We start from the raw sequence: 14291 nt of genomic DNA on the forward strand, positions 1-14291 counted from the left end.
ATTATTGGGAGGTTTAGTTCTGGTGCTCCATATTGATGCTTGTTCTGTCTTGGAATCTTAAGACTGTTTTCTCAAATTTTGAAAAAATATTTCTCCTTTGGGAGGTAAGAAGGAACTAATGCAGTACGTTTGCTATGTGTGATTATTTCCATTATTCACTGTGACTAAAACGTGAGACCATTTTTAATTTGTGCTGCTTTATACAACAGGAATTGCTTTCTGGTGGGTTTATTAGGCAAGGATTATCAAAGTAGTGTCTGGCCTGGGGTGGGGAAAGGGTGGACAGTAGAAGAGCTGATCTGGGAAGTGGCTACATGATGCAGGTGGTCTGAAGAGTTTGAAACATTTGAGGTAACTGAGATTTGAAGGCTCCCAGGGCTGAAGCGGAAATGGAGGTGGGAGGAAATCCCTCTGATACATACCGTAACCTTTTTTTCAGTTTTCGCGTTGGGTAAGAGTTGAAGCAGTTTCTTCCCGACCCCAAAAAAAACCCCTCCGGGAGAAGTGATGAGCGCCATGTAGATCCACCTAAATAGCTCAGCTGGACTCAGTTTGAGTTTGGCTGGCCAAGGCCTCCTCTAGTGTATGTGGTCATGAGATATTTTCCATTGTCTGGTATAAGCTGTCTTCCCATACCCCTCCCCCAGATAATGGCAAATTGACTATAAAATATTGTTCTGTTGATCCAACTTCCACATGCTGGTTGGGGGAGAAAAAGTGGAGACATCTCATGTCCCTGTTGTAGTTTATCCTCCGCTTCCTGGCTTTCTGTTAATATTTCATTCTTATAGCTTAATATTTGTTCCAGGTAATATTTCAGCATTGGCTTTTTAATGCCAATGTACATACACTTAATATAGAATTAATGGGGACTAGGGTTTCAGCCAGAAAGAAAGTAGGAGGAAAAAAAATAAAAGAAGGCTGGGAACATATAGCAGGTTTCAAGAAAAGAAGTGTTTTATGTGAGGAAATGCTGGTAAATACTTCACCGAGTAAAATATGTGGAAACTATATTGCCAAAGTTGTTATTCTGAATTTGTTGACTGAGGCTTTTTAAAGCTGATAAACTAACCTAACTCTAATCCTGTTAAATTTTATGGGGCTTTTACCCTTGGTTCTGAAAGCAAGGTTAGACCACTGCTAAAATTTTCTATTATAAATTGAAATTCTGAATTATAAAGAGGGGTGTGTTGTTCAAGTTGTGATAGCTGCTGTGGTTGCAGTACCCAGTGTAGCTTACTTGGGCATCGCTTTCCTAATCCACACATCTAGCGTTAATAACAAATTTATTTGTTTTCCCCTTATGTTTTGATACAGGAGCTCACTGCCTCTGGTAACAGCAGAAGTATATTTTGTTCCGCCTGTTGAGAAGGCAAAAATGTGTTCTGTCAGGATGTTGGCTAATTGCCTATGAGCTGTGTCTGACTTACTGAAATTGTAATAAAATTTGTTTCAATGGAAATAAATACTAATGTTATGAAGACACATTGCTGTGTATGTGTAGTAGCTGTTCTGCCAATCATAGTTTGGTTGTTATGCCCTTGTTTCAGGGCTCTGTGACAGAATGTTTTGGGACTTCTTTTCTGACGTGAGGCTTAATACTTTCAGACTGTGACGCGTGAGCGGTGGAGAACAGATGTCAGAAGTGTGAAATTATTTTTTGTTTGTGTTGAAGAAAGGTTTAATTAATTTCAGTTATTTTTTTAATAATGAATTTTGGAAGGCTAAATACATGCATCATGTGAAGTATTAAAGTGGATTTAAACAAATGCATTGCAAATCCTTTGGAATGTTTTATAAAGTATTGATGTATTTGTAGCTATAACTGGTTTAAATGCAACACGTGAATTATCAGTGAAATCTGGACTCGTGTAAATAGACAAAGTTTTAAAAGTTGGGTTTTGTTCTAGTTTGTCCGTTTTTAGTGTTTGGAGTGGCGGATGTCTTCCTTCAAGTTGAGGGCAGGGTTCTTAATATTGCTAGCAGTATGTGACATTATGAAACAGTAACTGTAGCACAGCTGTTTTATTATGTTAAGCCTGGCTGGTTACCAGGATTTCTCAGAAATGGCAAATACAATTTGCCAAAATGGCATCCATATGCACTAACGTATTGCCAGTTTTCTCGGGCGTGCTGCCGCAGGCTGTGCTGTCCCAACAGTTTTTCACCGTGATCAGAATTTCAAATGACTCAGTATTGGCAGTGCTGGTATTTTGAGTAAACAATTCTGATACGTGGGGACCCCTCCTTTTGAGATGGGCTTTCACAGCGCACCACGGCTCCTCAGGCCAGTCTCAAAATTCTTCTGTAGGTTGTGTTGCTCTCTTCAAAAATTTGTACTCCACCTGTCTGGCTTAATGGCTTTCTTGTGCTCAAGTGGAAGAGGGAAAGAGGAAAATCTTTACGCATAGTTGGATTTGATTCCGTGTCAGTGTTAAGGGATGAATTACCATTTCCATTGGTAAACCTCAAATTATCTCTAGTGTTTTTTTGCTTCAGGTTAAAAAGGAAAAAATTGTCTGATCTCTCAGTATTCATTGTCCATCCTTTTGTAAACTGTGGGAAAGCACAGATATGAATGGTTCCAATGATTTTAATTCAATTTTACAGGCTGAAGGTTTCTCTTAAAACATTAATAAATAACCTTGACAGAGAATTCCAAGGGAGCAGGGCTGAAAAATATTTTGACTTTAAAATCAGGACCATATTCTGAAAATAGTTTCAAGAGAATTGAGCTGTAGAAAAACGAGGCAAGTTCAATAGCCAAGAAAAAAAAGTCAAATTTTGCTTCAAGTCTAGTTGCAATTAGCTGCGAGGAAGGGAAGCTCCCTGTTCTTGCTGAGTGTTTGTGAAGATTTTAGAAGCCTGTTAAAATGCAAATATGTAAGGATCTTGTGTGCATCTAGATCTGTACAGAATGCAGTAATTGCAAATCTGATGTGACTTGGGAGCTTCATGTGCTTTTGTGACATCAAGACTAAATACTAAAGTCTGATCACTTACAAGAGCTAAGTAATAATTTCTAAACGAAACCCCTGCAATTTAGGAGTGGTCTTGTATGCTCTTAAAACTTCTAAAACAAAAGATCAATTTAAAAAGAAAACATTTTATTTAGTGTTTTACACTGATGAGCTGCCAAATCTCTGAAGCGAAGTCTTCTCCTTATCCATTGGGAAAACGCAGAAAAGTGGATCAGCAAGGAAAGCCTGAGCTCTTGTCTCAGTCCTAGTACAGAAAGACTACTCATAGGGGTGATGCAGGTAGTTTAGTCCTTGGCTCTTTGACGAGGCTACCGAATAAAGTAGCAGTTGATACCGCTGGATGATCGCTTCTGTTAGGAACTGAATCTCCTTTTATAGAGGAAGAATAAAAAAAATAAATGCAGTATTGATATATCAAGTATATCTGTATTAACGCTGCTCTTGTTGCTGTTTTTCAGGATTGCATGACTTGTAAAATTACTTATTTGGGGGCCTGCAGTGGTGTTTGACTGGATATTGCTGCCTGGTTCTGAATGATGTCAGAACAGGATTTGGCAGATGTTGTTCAGATTGCTGTTGAAGACTTGACTCCAGATAACCCAGGTACAGTAGAGATGGTAGTGATGGCATGAGAAAGATCATTTATAGTATTGCCCATTAACAAGGTGGAAGTCACTGTTGAGCTGCAGGTTTGGTTTTTTTTTTGAGAGGTGCTTGTTAAGATGACATACCAAGTTTTCAATAGCCTAACTTGTATATCTTCAGTACCCTTTAGATGGGATTATTTTTTTTTTATTTTACTTTTCTTTTAAAGGCTTTTATTGCCTGGAGCTTTTTTTGTGCAGGGGTAGACTAGTGCCGAAAACTTTGAATGAAACATGGCCTCCTGCAATCTTTCGTTTTTCTCCAGACCAAATATATGTTTTAGGCTTTCCATCAAATGAGAACTATCACCAATCTATTATGGATTGTTGTTTTATTTGTAAAATAATTTCTCTCATACATTGTTATACATACAAAGAATTTTAATAAAGTGACAGTAAAATTGAAAAACATTTTTGAAAGCAAATATTGAGATATTCCTTGCTTAGAACTTGACCTACTAAGCAAAAAGGTGTTGAGATCAGCTACAGACATTGATCCTATGCTGCCATTGCATGTGAGTAAGTGACCGAAAGAACCGTAACTACAGTTACGGAAAACAGAAACACATACCAAAAAACTTTTTTTCTGATGCAAAACGAAAAAGTTCCTTCAGAAATGTTTCCAAAGAGTTGGAGCAGAAGCTGGGACCTGCCTGTCCTAGCAGAGCCGGTAGCTTGGTGTTCAGGGTTGTCAGCTGTGGCATGGTGAACCTTAAACAAGTCTTCTTTGCTCGGTTTGGTAAAGGAGCTCAAACCTGGTCCGATCTCAGGTGGTGATGCTCTGACTGTGAGGCTGTTCAGGGCTCTACCTCTCAATTTTACCAGCCAGGCCTTCCAGTTCTAAATTCAGTTCTTTTTTGTAACTGTTTTCTTCAAAATGTTTACCTTCAGATGAAAGGCTATTGGAGCCTATAGGTCTGTATATGTAAGTATTTATTTTGGAAAGCTTGCAGGATTTTGTTCACCTATATTGGGAAAAATAACCCGCTACTACACTAAGTAGTGGGTGTAATCCTGTCTTCGTACAGAACTTCATTAGTACTTTTTGTGGTTTTGTATAAACGTGAGGGTTCAGAAGCCTGTAGAATCTGTCAAAGCAGAACAGCTAATGTGGCAGCTCCGCTACCTCGTGGTGAGTTCCTAATAATAAAATCCAAGGTAATGCTTGAGTGTTACATCCTCAGTGCATTTGAAACAAAGTCTTAGATTTGGATAAATGGTTTTTGAGAAGCAGTAAACCATTGTCATATTTTTTAAGAGAAAGCCCAAGTAAGTGTAAAAGAGTACATATTATACGTTAATTAAATGCCTTTTGTATTTTTTTGTGTTATCCATTTAATGTATTTTTAATTTGAACCTTGTCCTCTTGTATTATAAATTATGGCAATGCTTATTTTTCTTCATAGTTGTGTTGGAGAATCATGAAGTGACGGATGATGATGTAGAGCCCGCTCTGAAACGTCAGCGTATAGAAATTAACTGCCAAGATCCCTCTATTAAGGTTATGATAATGCCTTTTTCTTTTTTATTTGTAATACCAATTAAGTTAGCTTTCTTAGGGAAATATATGAAAAGAAAAGAATGTAAAATAAACTGTTTATACATAATACTGGAATTATTCATAGCCTTCTTGTAAATGTTTGTTCATTTTTGTGCATAAATGTAAGAATCTGGATGATTGGCTAATCTTCCAGTGTAAAATCAGTAGCAAGAATTTTATGTGTCATAAAATGTCATCAGAATTAATTCCAGTGACTCAAACATCGCTATTGGTACATTTTTTGATAAAGTGAATAAAGTTGACCTAAATGATAAACTCGAGCATGTCTTTGTACTACAATTTGTAGAGACTTTCAGCATGTTTTAAGTTATTATTTCAAGCTAACAGCATCCTTCTAGTAGTTAAACCATATTTGGTTCAGGCTCAGTAGTTTAGGCTTTTCTGTACTTGCAGAACTTCCCCTGCTGTTCTTACTAATGTGCTTTAGGGTTTTTTTTTTTGTCTTGGAGCATACGTATATGAGTAGTATTTCACTGCCACACATGTCAAATAGTATGTAATTCTGTATTTTTGAAATGATCATAGAAACCGAAGCTCTGTATTGAAAGGAGCAGCACTGATTAGGTGTGTAAATTGTAATGGAGGGCCACAAGATGGCACAGTTGCTGTTTGCAAAGGAGAATGTGTGTAACATTACCCTTTAATGGCCTATTTTTCCCAAGAGAAACCAAGTACAATATGCTTTCTTTCGAGTAAAATTGCTTAGGAAAACAGATTTTATTTATTTGCTTTTTTTGATTTGCTGTTCAGGAGAAAACGTAACTGAGCGGCATTAACTGTCTCTGAGGTTATTTGTGTTGATATAATTTCCACTGTAATCATCTGAATTTATCTGTTTGGGTAGGAAAAAATCTTATTTAACTTTATCCAGGAGGATGCGTTCATAGATTATAATCCTCTTGTTTTTACATGTATCGCATGAAAGACTTTGGCATGTTGTTTTAAATGATTTTGTGGTGTATGAAATCGTACTAACAAAGTGCTTAGGTGAAAATGTGTTTGGCTCGGATGCTTTTGGCTTCTAAATAAAGATCTGGAAGAATTTGAGAATGCTAAAATGCTCCTGGATGTCATCAGTTTTGTACGTGGCTGAATTCTGTTACTAGGCACACTGCTAGTTCCTTTAGAATTGTTTTCCAGTCACATTTATCTGGAGCTTCCTTATGTGTATGTTGCTGAAGATAAATGCGTAGGTCTTTAAAATCAGTTTCTTTTGCATTCTCTCCTTTCCAGTCATTCCTGTATTCCATTAATCAGACAATATGCCTGCGGTTGGATAGCATTGAGGCAAAGTTGCTGGCACTGGAGGCTACCTGTAAATCACTGGAAGAGAAGTTGGATCTTGTCATGAACAAACAGCATAGCCCCATCCAAGTCCCCATGGTGGCAGGTTCTCCTCTTGGCGCTACACAGACGTGCAATAAAGTACGATGGTAAGAAAAGAACGGATTACTCATCAATGTGCTTTTTAAAATAATGTAAATCCATTTCTTTGGCATCAAGCTCTGCAGCTTTCTGTATAGCTGTCAAGGGCTTGGTATGCTGTTTATGAATGTAGCATTAATTTATCTTGAAGGTAATTTTTGTACCAGTTTCCTGATGTTACTGAGAATGAGACACTGGTCCGTGGACAGTTTGCAACTATTTCCACATTTCGTTTTGACTTAAACCAGACTGATTCATCCATCCTCTGGAAAAGTCTCATCAGCTATATTAGATAGGTTTTTTGGACTTGCTTTACTTTTATTTATGTGACTGTTTTGAGTTAATGAGTTCGTTGTCATTCTAATTGCTTCTCATTTTACTTTTATTCATCAGGAATACAATGGAGTTTGTTTTATGTGCTTGTTTTCTAAAGACTCTTGCTAGAATAATACCTGTGCTTATTTGGGGGTTAGAAGTTGGAGATGGAAAAATCTTTTAAATAACCTAATCCACTTTGAAAGAGCAGGTTTGACCTGCAGTACCTTTATGTGTGAGTTGCCTAATACGGTTTTAAATATCTAAACCTTGATGTGCCTGTCATTTTACCGTGGAGATGATTCCAGCCAGAAAAATAGGCATATCAAGACTTTTTTGTCTAACAACTCTTCCCTCTTCATTGATATTTTTATAGCTAGAAAAAACGTAATACTTCTCTAAATAATTACTTTTTATTCTCCATTACTGTATAGGCAACTTTCACATGTCATACAGTTCTAGTCAAGATATACTAACTGAATTATCTTTTGTCAGTCTGTTTTTCCATCTTCTGATCTTTTTCGTCACTCTCTCTGAACTTTCCCAATGTCTGAAAATCATTTTGAATACATTTTTGGTATGTTATACTCAGTGCAGGGTTTCAGCTGCGGTACTCTAGAGCTCTACAGAAAAAAAAATAGTTCCTTGCTTTATGTTGTGGGACTCTTCCATGTGAGGTAAGGAAAAAAAACCAAACCACCACAAACATTACCCTTTTTCTACTAGGCCACTACTTGCCCCTCGCTGTAATTTTTTTTTTTTTCTTTTAGCATTGCTATTTTTATTATAGGTGTTTTAAGTTAAAAAAATTATCTCAAGGTCATAATTGCATTTTATTATGATATCTTTCAGTTCATGCATTTATGAGGGTTCAGAGTTGAAGATTTTTATATAAGAGGGAGACACTCTGCTCTTGTAGTTGTGCCTGTTGCATAATGCAGACTGTTACCTCACAGTTGTTCATGGAGCCTGATTGCTTCTGATGAATGTAGTCTAATCATTTTAAAAGATACCTTGTTTGTATTTAAAAATCTAAAATGATACAGTACCCGATGTGTTTCTTGATCTCTGTTTTAAAAGTTCAAATGTCCTTTTTATTTTCAGTGTAAATGTGAGTACTCTGCTCCTTTTGCTGTAACAGTCAGCTGTCCAGTTAGGAACAGTTATGTCCTCAAACTTTCCCAAAATAACTTTCCTTTTTAGATACCAAATACAGTGTTTGGGCCCCAGTTCAGAATTCCTTTATTGGTCTTTGTTCTTGTGCTGGTGATGAACATCCTGACCATTGGACATTCTCCTTTTCCCTTTATCCGTTTAATTTTTCTTTAAAATAGGTGCTGTGTCTGCATTTACCTATGCTTTTGAAGGCTTCCCAGTTATGCATTGAAAAGGTCAATTATGGCTAAGTTCTATATCAAAAGAAATAAAGTACATGGAATAACTATTTGGATCATAGTGCAAGTAACTAGAATATTACACTAGTGTTTTCGCTAAATACTCTTTATCAGTAATTATTTCTCAAGGAACCTTCTTTAAGTCTGTTACTAAATATTTTTGTCTTTATATTAGAGAGCTTCACGTTCTTGTGCATAAGCTGAACTTCTTACTGCAGTTTGTGCAGAAAAGACTTCAAAAACATTTTCAGAAATACATGGCCCCTTGGGATTCTATTAATTGATGTTCAGTGAATGCTTTCATCTGTAAATTGCTGTTTTGAGTTTCCTGTAGGATTTGTCAGACCTGAGGTTGTTGGTTTTGTTTTGTTTTAGTCTCTGTAACCATCGGAAATCTGTCCTGTGTGTTAATGGTGAGCTTGGTGTTTAATCTTCTGGTTTGGGTGTACCAATTTATGATGAGTGTTTCTGAGACAGTCTGAACATAATTTAGATAGAAGTCTTGAAGACTGTAAGATTCTCTGCCCCAATTATTTGTTAGTGTTGGTATGAAGTTGCACATTATCAAATGCATCTTGCCAATAAAGCACTGAGGGCTTTTTGTTCTTTTAGCAGTCTGTGGCCTCCGTGACTCAAAATAAAATAGTTAGGGGTGTATGTGTTTAACTTGGCATTAGTAACACTTCAGTTTCTTAGTGATAGAATGTTTCGCTGAATTTCCTGTTTCTCCTTCATAAAAACCTTTATCAGTTGTTAATTATTTCCAATTAAAGCCTGCATGGACTGTTGTGTTGTATCAACTCTGTATCATTCCCTCTTCCCCTTGCATTACAGATGGCAGTGGGGAGCTGCCACTGAGAGTTAGTATTTTGGATAGTGATTTTCAGGTTCTGCATCTGAATGAGGTTCTTCAACCTCCTCCTCCTCTTGCCACTATAATGATACTGGGTTTGCCACTCTAACAAAAATGTAGTGAGCAAAAGCACATCACTCAGGTGGTGCTACACTGCCAGCAAAGCAGGCTCGCATTCTTTTTTTGATAAATACCTTAGGGTTTGTGATCTTTTCTATTCCACTCTGTAATGAATTTTGTTTACATTTTTTCTGGCAACATAGTTACTTGCATTAATTTGGTGCAAATTTAACGTAATCAAAATTTCTTTTACAGCAGTGCACACAGTAAAGCGTATGAACTGTGCATTATAAATTCACACAGTTTGATTGCTTTGTGCTCTTTGTGCTTTTAAAATTAAATTAATTTCCTAAGACTTGTCAGTTTGAAATATGCTTAGGTCATCATGTGATGAAAACAAGGACAACTTGGACAGAGGAGCTTTCCTCTGTGTCATCTTGTGGTGGAATTGTGTAGTTACAGCGTACCAGGTGAATTCGCAGCTACTCACTATGCCCTGCCTTGACTATGACGTGGAATTTTATGCTGTGTGCAGCACTGTACGCTGGCTGCTTATAAGAGTGATGAAGTATAATCTGTCCATATAGCTGCATTAGGGAGGCAGGAGTCTTGCTTTGGAATGGTTGTCAGATTTACGTTCAATGATAAGTTGTCTCTTCTAATAAACTTAACACGTTAGTTTATTGGGATAACTCATACCTTTTTTGTGCCAAACTGTTGTTTCCAAGTTTTAAAAATTCTTATTAGGGAAATGAAGCAGAAGTTTTCAAGGAGACTTGCAATAATCAGGAACCACCCCGTGTTATTAGCTCCCAGGACAGAAATGCAGTGCATTTTAGAGTCTCATTCTGCTTTCTGTCTCTTTTTTAAATACACGAGGAATGATGTGTGTGGAAATTTTCCAACATCCTTTTCTGGATATGTGATTTTTTGAAGGCTTGCTGATACTTCTTGGAAACCTACAAAATGCTGAATTCAGAAATTACACTACTGTCTACTGCTCTTGATATTTTGTGTAAGTACATCTTCATGAAAGGTGGATTGTGTTCTCAGTTCTTTTGTTCATATTGTTTACTCTGATCCGCTGTTACGGTAGTTTATTATGTACTAGCTAATTGCAGTGCAGATAAGGAAGAAAATAAAGGGTACGTGGTGCTGTGTAATGAATAATTTGTACGAGCGGTTGAGATACAGAGGAACAATAGGCTGACTTTCAGATCTCCAAGGAAGAAGTTTAAGCCTCAGCAAAAAGTAACGGGAGAAAGCTTCTTTTGAAAGGAAGTCATTCCGAATTTGTGAGATATAAACTCTTTTGGGGGAAACAGCAATAGGCCTCGTAGCTGTTGTATTTCAATAAATCATCCCATGAAAAGCAGAACTAAACAAGCGTAGTTCCGTATAGGTTTCTGTCCTATGTCCTCTACCTTTTCACTGGACAAGCCTCCTGTTTCCTGTGTGGTCCAGGACACTCCCATCTGTGGGATTTTGAAATCTTCCAAGCTATTCCCGTGATAGTAGCATATGCGACTGCTGGAGCTGGGTGCTGTGGGGTAATGGATGAGGTCTTTCTGGCTTTCTGTTAGTGGGGTGTAGCATTTGGGCTTGTCCTTACCCCAGCCTCAGATTTTAACAGGTGTTTCATATCTCTCAGACCTCTTTCTTTTTGTCAGATTTGTTCATAAGAGTGCAAAGCTGGGATTGGAGAAACAGCATGATGTTAAACCTCATTTTCTTTGAGGTGGAAAAAAAGAAGAGTTTTAGAAAGTCTTTTCGGAATGTTTAGTGGCTGCTGCTTAAAAATACGTGATTGTCAGCATTACCTACAAAGACATAGTGTTAATAGAGTTTTTTGAATTTCTTTCTTGGAAGAAAGGCTGTTGGAAGGTTTCAGAACTAATAGAATGGATGGCAAAGATCCTTAGATTGCACAGAGTTGTGTTGAACTATACGGAGCTTGAAAAGAGCCAAGAACAGTGGCAAAATAATGTAATAAATTAGTAATGGGAGTACATGTATTGTCCCGGTGTTCTGAGCTTTGTCCGGCTTTGTGCAGCTTTAGTACAGCCCTGCTTTTCCATCCAGGAAGCGATTGTCTCTCTTCCTCTGTCTGCAACATTTCCTGGCAGTATGGCTATTAAAAACCTCTAATTTCTTTTCTTTATGAGGTACCATGCTGGTCAAAGATTCCAGTAGCTGCTGAAAGTTTCTTGGATGGGAGAACTGGTGCAATGCCTGATGGCCTGTCAGTATGGCAGCCTCAAATGATAAGTTTGAAATTTAGCATGTGCCCAGGTCTTGAGATTTATAAGTTGATGAACACATAGTGTGACAGTGTGACTAAAATCTTTTATCCATGTTTTGAAGAAAATACTTCATCTGAAAGATTTCAGTCCAGAAACAGTGTTATTTTTGTCAACGTCTTTCCATTAATCATTTTTCTGAGTGGGTAAGCCCAAGTATAAATGGTTAAGGTTGATTGCTTCAGATAACACAGGAATTTGTTTTCGTTTCCCAGAACACTCCATCACTTGTTTTTATGGGTATTTTCTGCAAATACTACATTGTACAATTCTGCTCTGTTATTTTGGAAATTTTTGTTGGGTAAATAAAAACTGCTCTCCATTACATCTAAAGTGTATTAATTTTGGAGAGGATTTACATTTTAAATTGGTATTTTCTTCATGCTTAATAATAGAAGTGTTTCTGATGAAATATGGAAATTCATAGGTAAATGGAGTTTTTTTGTTCAGATATTTTCCTCGAGCCTTTGTTATGGTAAAGTTGAAATACAGACCACATACATCTGGTGCTTTACCATAAGCATTTGTGGCTAACCGATTAAGGATACTGATCGCTATGTGTAGAGATAGAATTGCATATATTTTTGTCTTTAGTGGGAACTGGAGAGTTAAATGGAATTGCAGAGTTTAATGCACTCAGTTACTGTGCAAAGACCTAATATGGTATCCTTGAAGAAGGCTTGTTAGTGGGTTGGACGTTAGCTTATTGAAGTGGAGCTGCTTCAGATAGTCTTGTCTGCAGTTAATTGTGGTGTTGGTAGGTTCAATCAGCTAGTTTTGGAAAACAGCATTTGTCTTTTTGTCTTAAGATACAAACCAAGTTTTTCTACATGCAAAAGAGTAGGCTTGATGCCGTTGTGTACCAGATGGGATTTAGAAACTTGCTTAATTTTTGTAGGCGTAGGTCATTAATATGTTTGTTTTACCATTAAGTTTAATCAACAGGGTGTAATAGGTTTTGAAGAACAGGATTTGTTCATCCACTTTGTTTGTGGTGTGCCAGTTGGCAAGCCGTTTGGCTCCAGATTTCCCAAGTTCCAAATCTGTGTTTCTGGTGTGTGACTGTTTCTTTGTTTACAAGTGGTTTTGTAGGCAAATAATGCAAAATTGAAAACTGAGATGATTTTAAATGAAGTTGTAAAGCAGGGGGATGTGGAGTGGAAGGAATTGTAGGATGACTGTTCTTCTAGATTTAGCAAAACTATTGTTGCTCCTGCATAAAGCCTTTAGGGAAAAAACCCAAACAAACCTAAAGAAATATAATCAAGGTATTGGTATAAAAAACCAAAATAGCTACAATTCTTTTTTTTATATATCTTTTTCCTGTGAGTTACAAACCCCTTGACCAACCTAATTTCATGTTATCAGGTACTGAATAGCTTTTTTTCATTTTTGTTGCATTTTTATCATAAGGATTTTTATAGATTATAATAAACTATCCTACTATGCTACTCCAGGCTTTTAAAAAGAACAGTAATTCTTCAGTTCTTATCGCTAGGTGGTAGCTGTTGAGTCTCTGGTGTATATAGTTAACTTCTTTCCCACGTTTGCTGCAGTTGATACTATAACTTCTTATGTGATGTAGACCATTATCCAAGTTTAATTTATGGCTATTTTTTCTTTTTTATTTCCTTTTTTTTTTTTTTAAATTCAGTGATAAATAAATTAACATTGTAAACCTTCGGGATTGTTACTATCTTTAACTGAAGTTAAGAGCTAACTGTCCCTCCGTGGAAATACACCCTCATCAGGTCTGAAGACCCTCAGTTTGCAGGAAGACTTTTAAGTAGCCAGTTTAAAACAAAGCATGTATTGAGGAATATAGGATCCTGAAAGATGTGTGGTGTATGGTTTATTTTCAAGTTGCAGGTACATTACTGTGCCTGCTGTGAGCCTGATCTCATGCACTGAACTCCAGGCCTGAAAAAATATTTCCCTGGAAGCAGATGCAGTCCTCAAGACGACTGAGCAGGCAGCTCAGCGGAAGATGTAAAATTAAGCCATCTTTCGGGGGGTGAGAGGGAGTGGAGTGTTACAGATAATGTCTTGAAAATCCAGTCAGTGATTTGGCGTGTTAATCAGAATGTATTAGGTTTTATTTGGAGAAGCTTTGGAGTTCATCGGGCTTTCAGAAATTCTTGTCACTTTCTGTAGGCAAGCCGGGTTTATTTATCCTTCAGTGTATCTTAGGTTAGAGCCTCTTTCTGGGGCCTCATCCAGCAGCGTCTTTACTGCAAACCTTTGAGTCTGGGAGTGGCTGACAAAAACACAGCTGAACTTTGGTCATTGTTTTGGACTGGACCCTGTGGTATCAATAAATTAACAACTTTTCCCTGTCACTTTCTGTCATCAGTCAATGGTACTGTGTGCAAACATTTATTTTACATTACCAGTTCAAGTGTCATGACTGTAGCTTCAGCCAATAAGAGTTCTGTTTAAAATTAATGGGTTTGTTTCATGAAGAATTGAGGATGATTGTGCTGCCCTCGTGTGAATGGCTCTTTCATGCGAGCCCAGTCTGTTTATGTCTGGGCATGGAAGGGGTTGAAGGAAAATGGCACAATTGTCTGTGATCTCTTTTCATCATGTTCATTGCAGGTACACTCACAGTTAGGGAAATATGAACAAAATGTAAAGATCATAATTAAAACTTCATGGCTTTTGAGGATTTTTACTCCTTGTCATGAATTTAAAAATTTTGTTTAGAATATCGCGTTTCTTAAAGAGCACATAAATAGAAGCAAAATTTTGATACTTT

At 37.1% G+C, this 14291-nt stretch overlaps 1 protein-coding gene across 5 annotated transcripts in view; it reads left to right on the forward strand.

Annotated features, from left to right (window-relative positions):
* The first annotated feature begins 3514 nt into the window (after window positions 1-3514).
* The window catches only part of BANP (BTG3 associated nuclear protein), a 139666-nt gene continuing 128889 nt past the window's right edge, over window positions 3515-14291 (forward strand). For 4 of the 5 annotated variants that reach the window (XM_059824799.1, XM_059824797.1, XM_059824801.1 and 1 more), the window contains exons 1-3: window positions 3515-3584; window positions 5032-5126; window positions 6420-6619. In XM_059824799.1, coding sequence (XP_059680782.1) covers window positions 3515-3584; window positions 5032-5126; window positions 6420-6619 — 365 coding nt within the window. Of the gene's footprint in view, window positions 3590-4628; window positions 4632-4693; window positions 4758-5031; window positions 5127-6419; window positions 6620-14291 lie in introns of all 5 variants that reach the window. The other variant, XM_059824796.1, reaches the window with a different exon arrangement.

The sequence above is a fragment of the Gavia stellata genome, chromosome 15, assembly GCF_030936135.1.
Source record: "Gavia stellata isolate bGavSte3 chromosome 15, bGavSte3.hap2, whole genome shotgun sequence".
Taxonomy (NCBI): domain Eukaryota; kingdom Metazoa; phylum Chordata; class Aves; order Gaviiformes; family Gaviidae; genus Gavia; species Gavia stellata.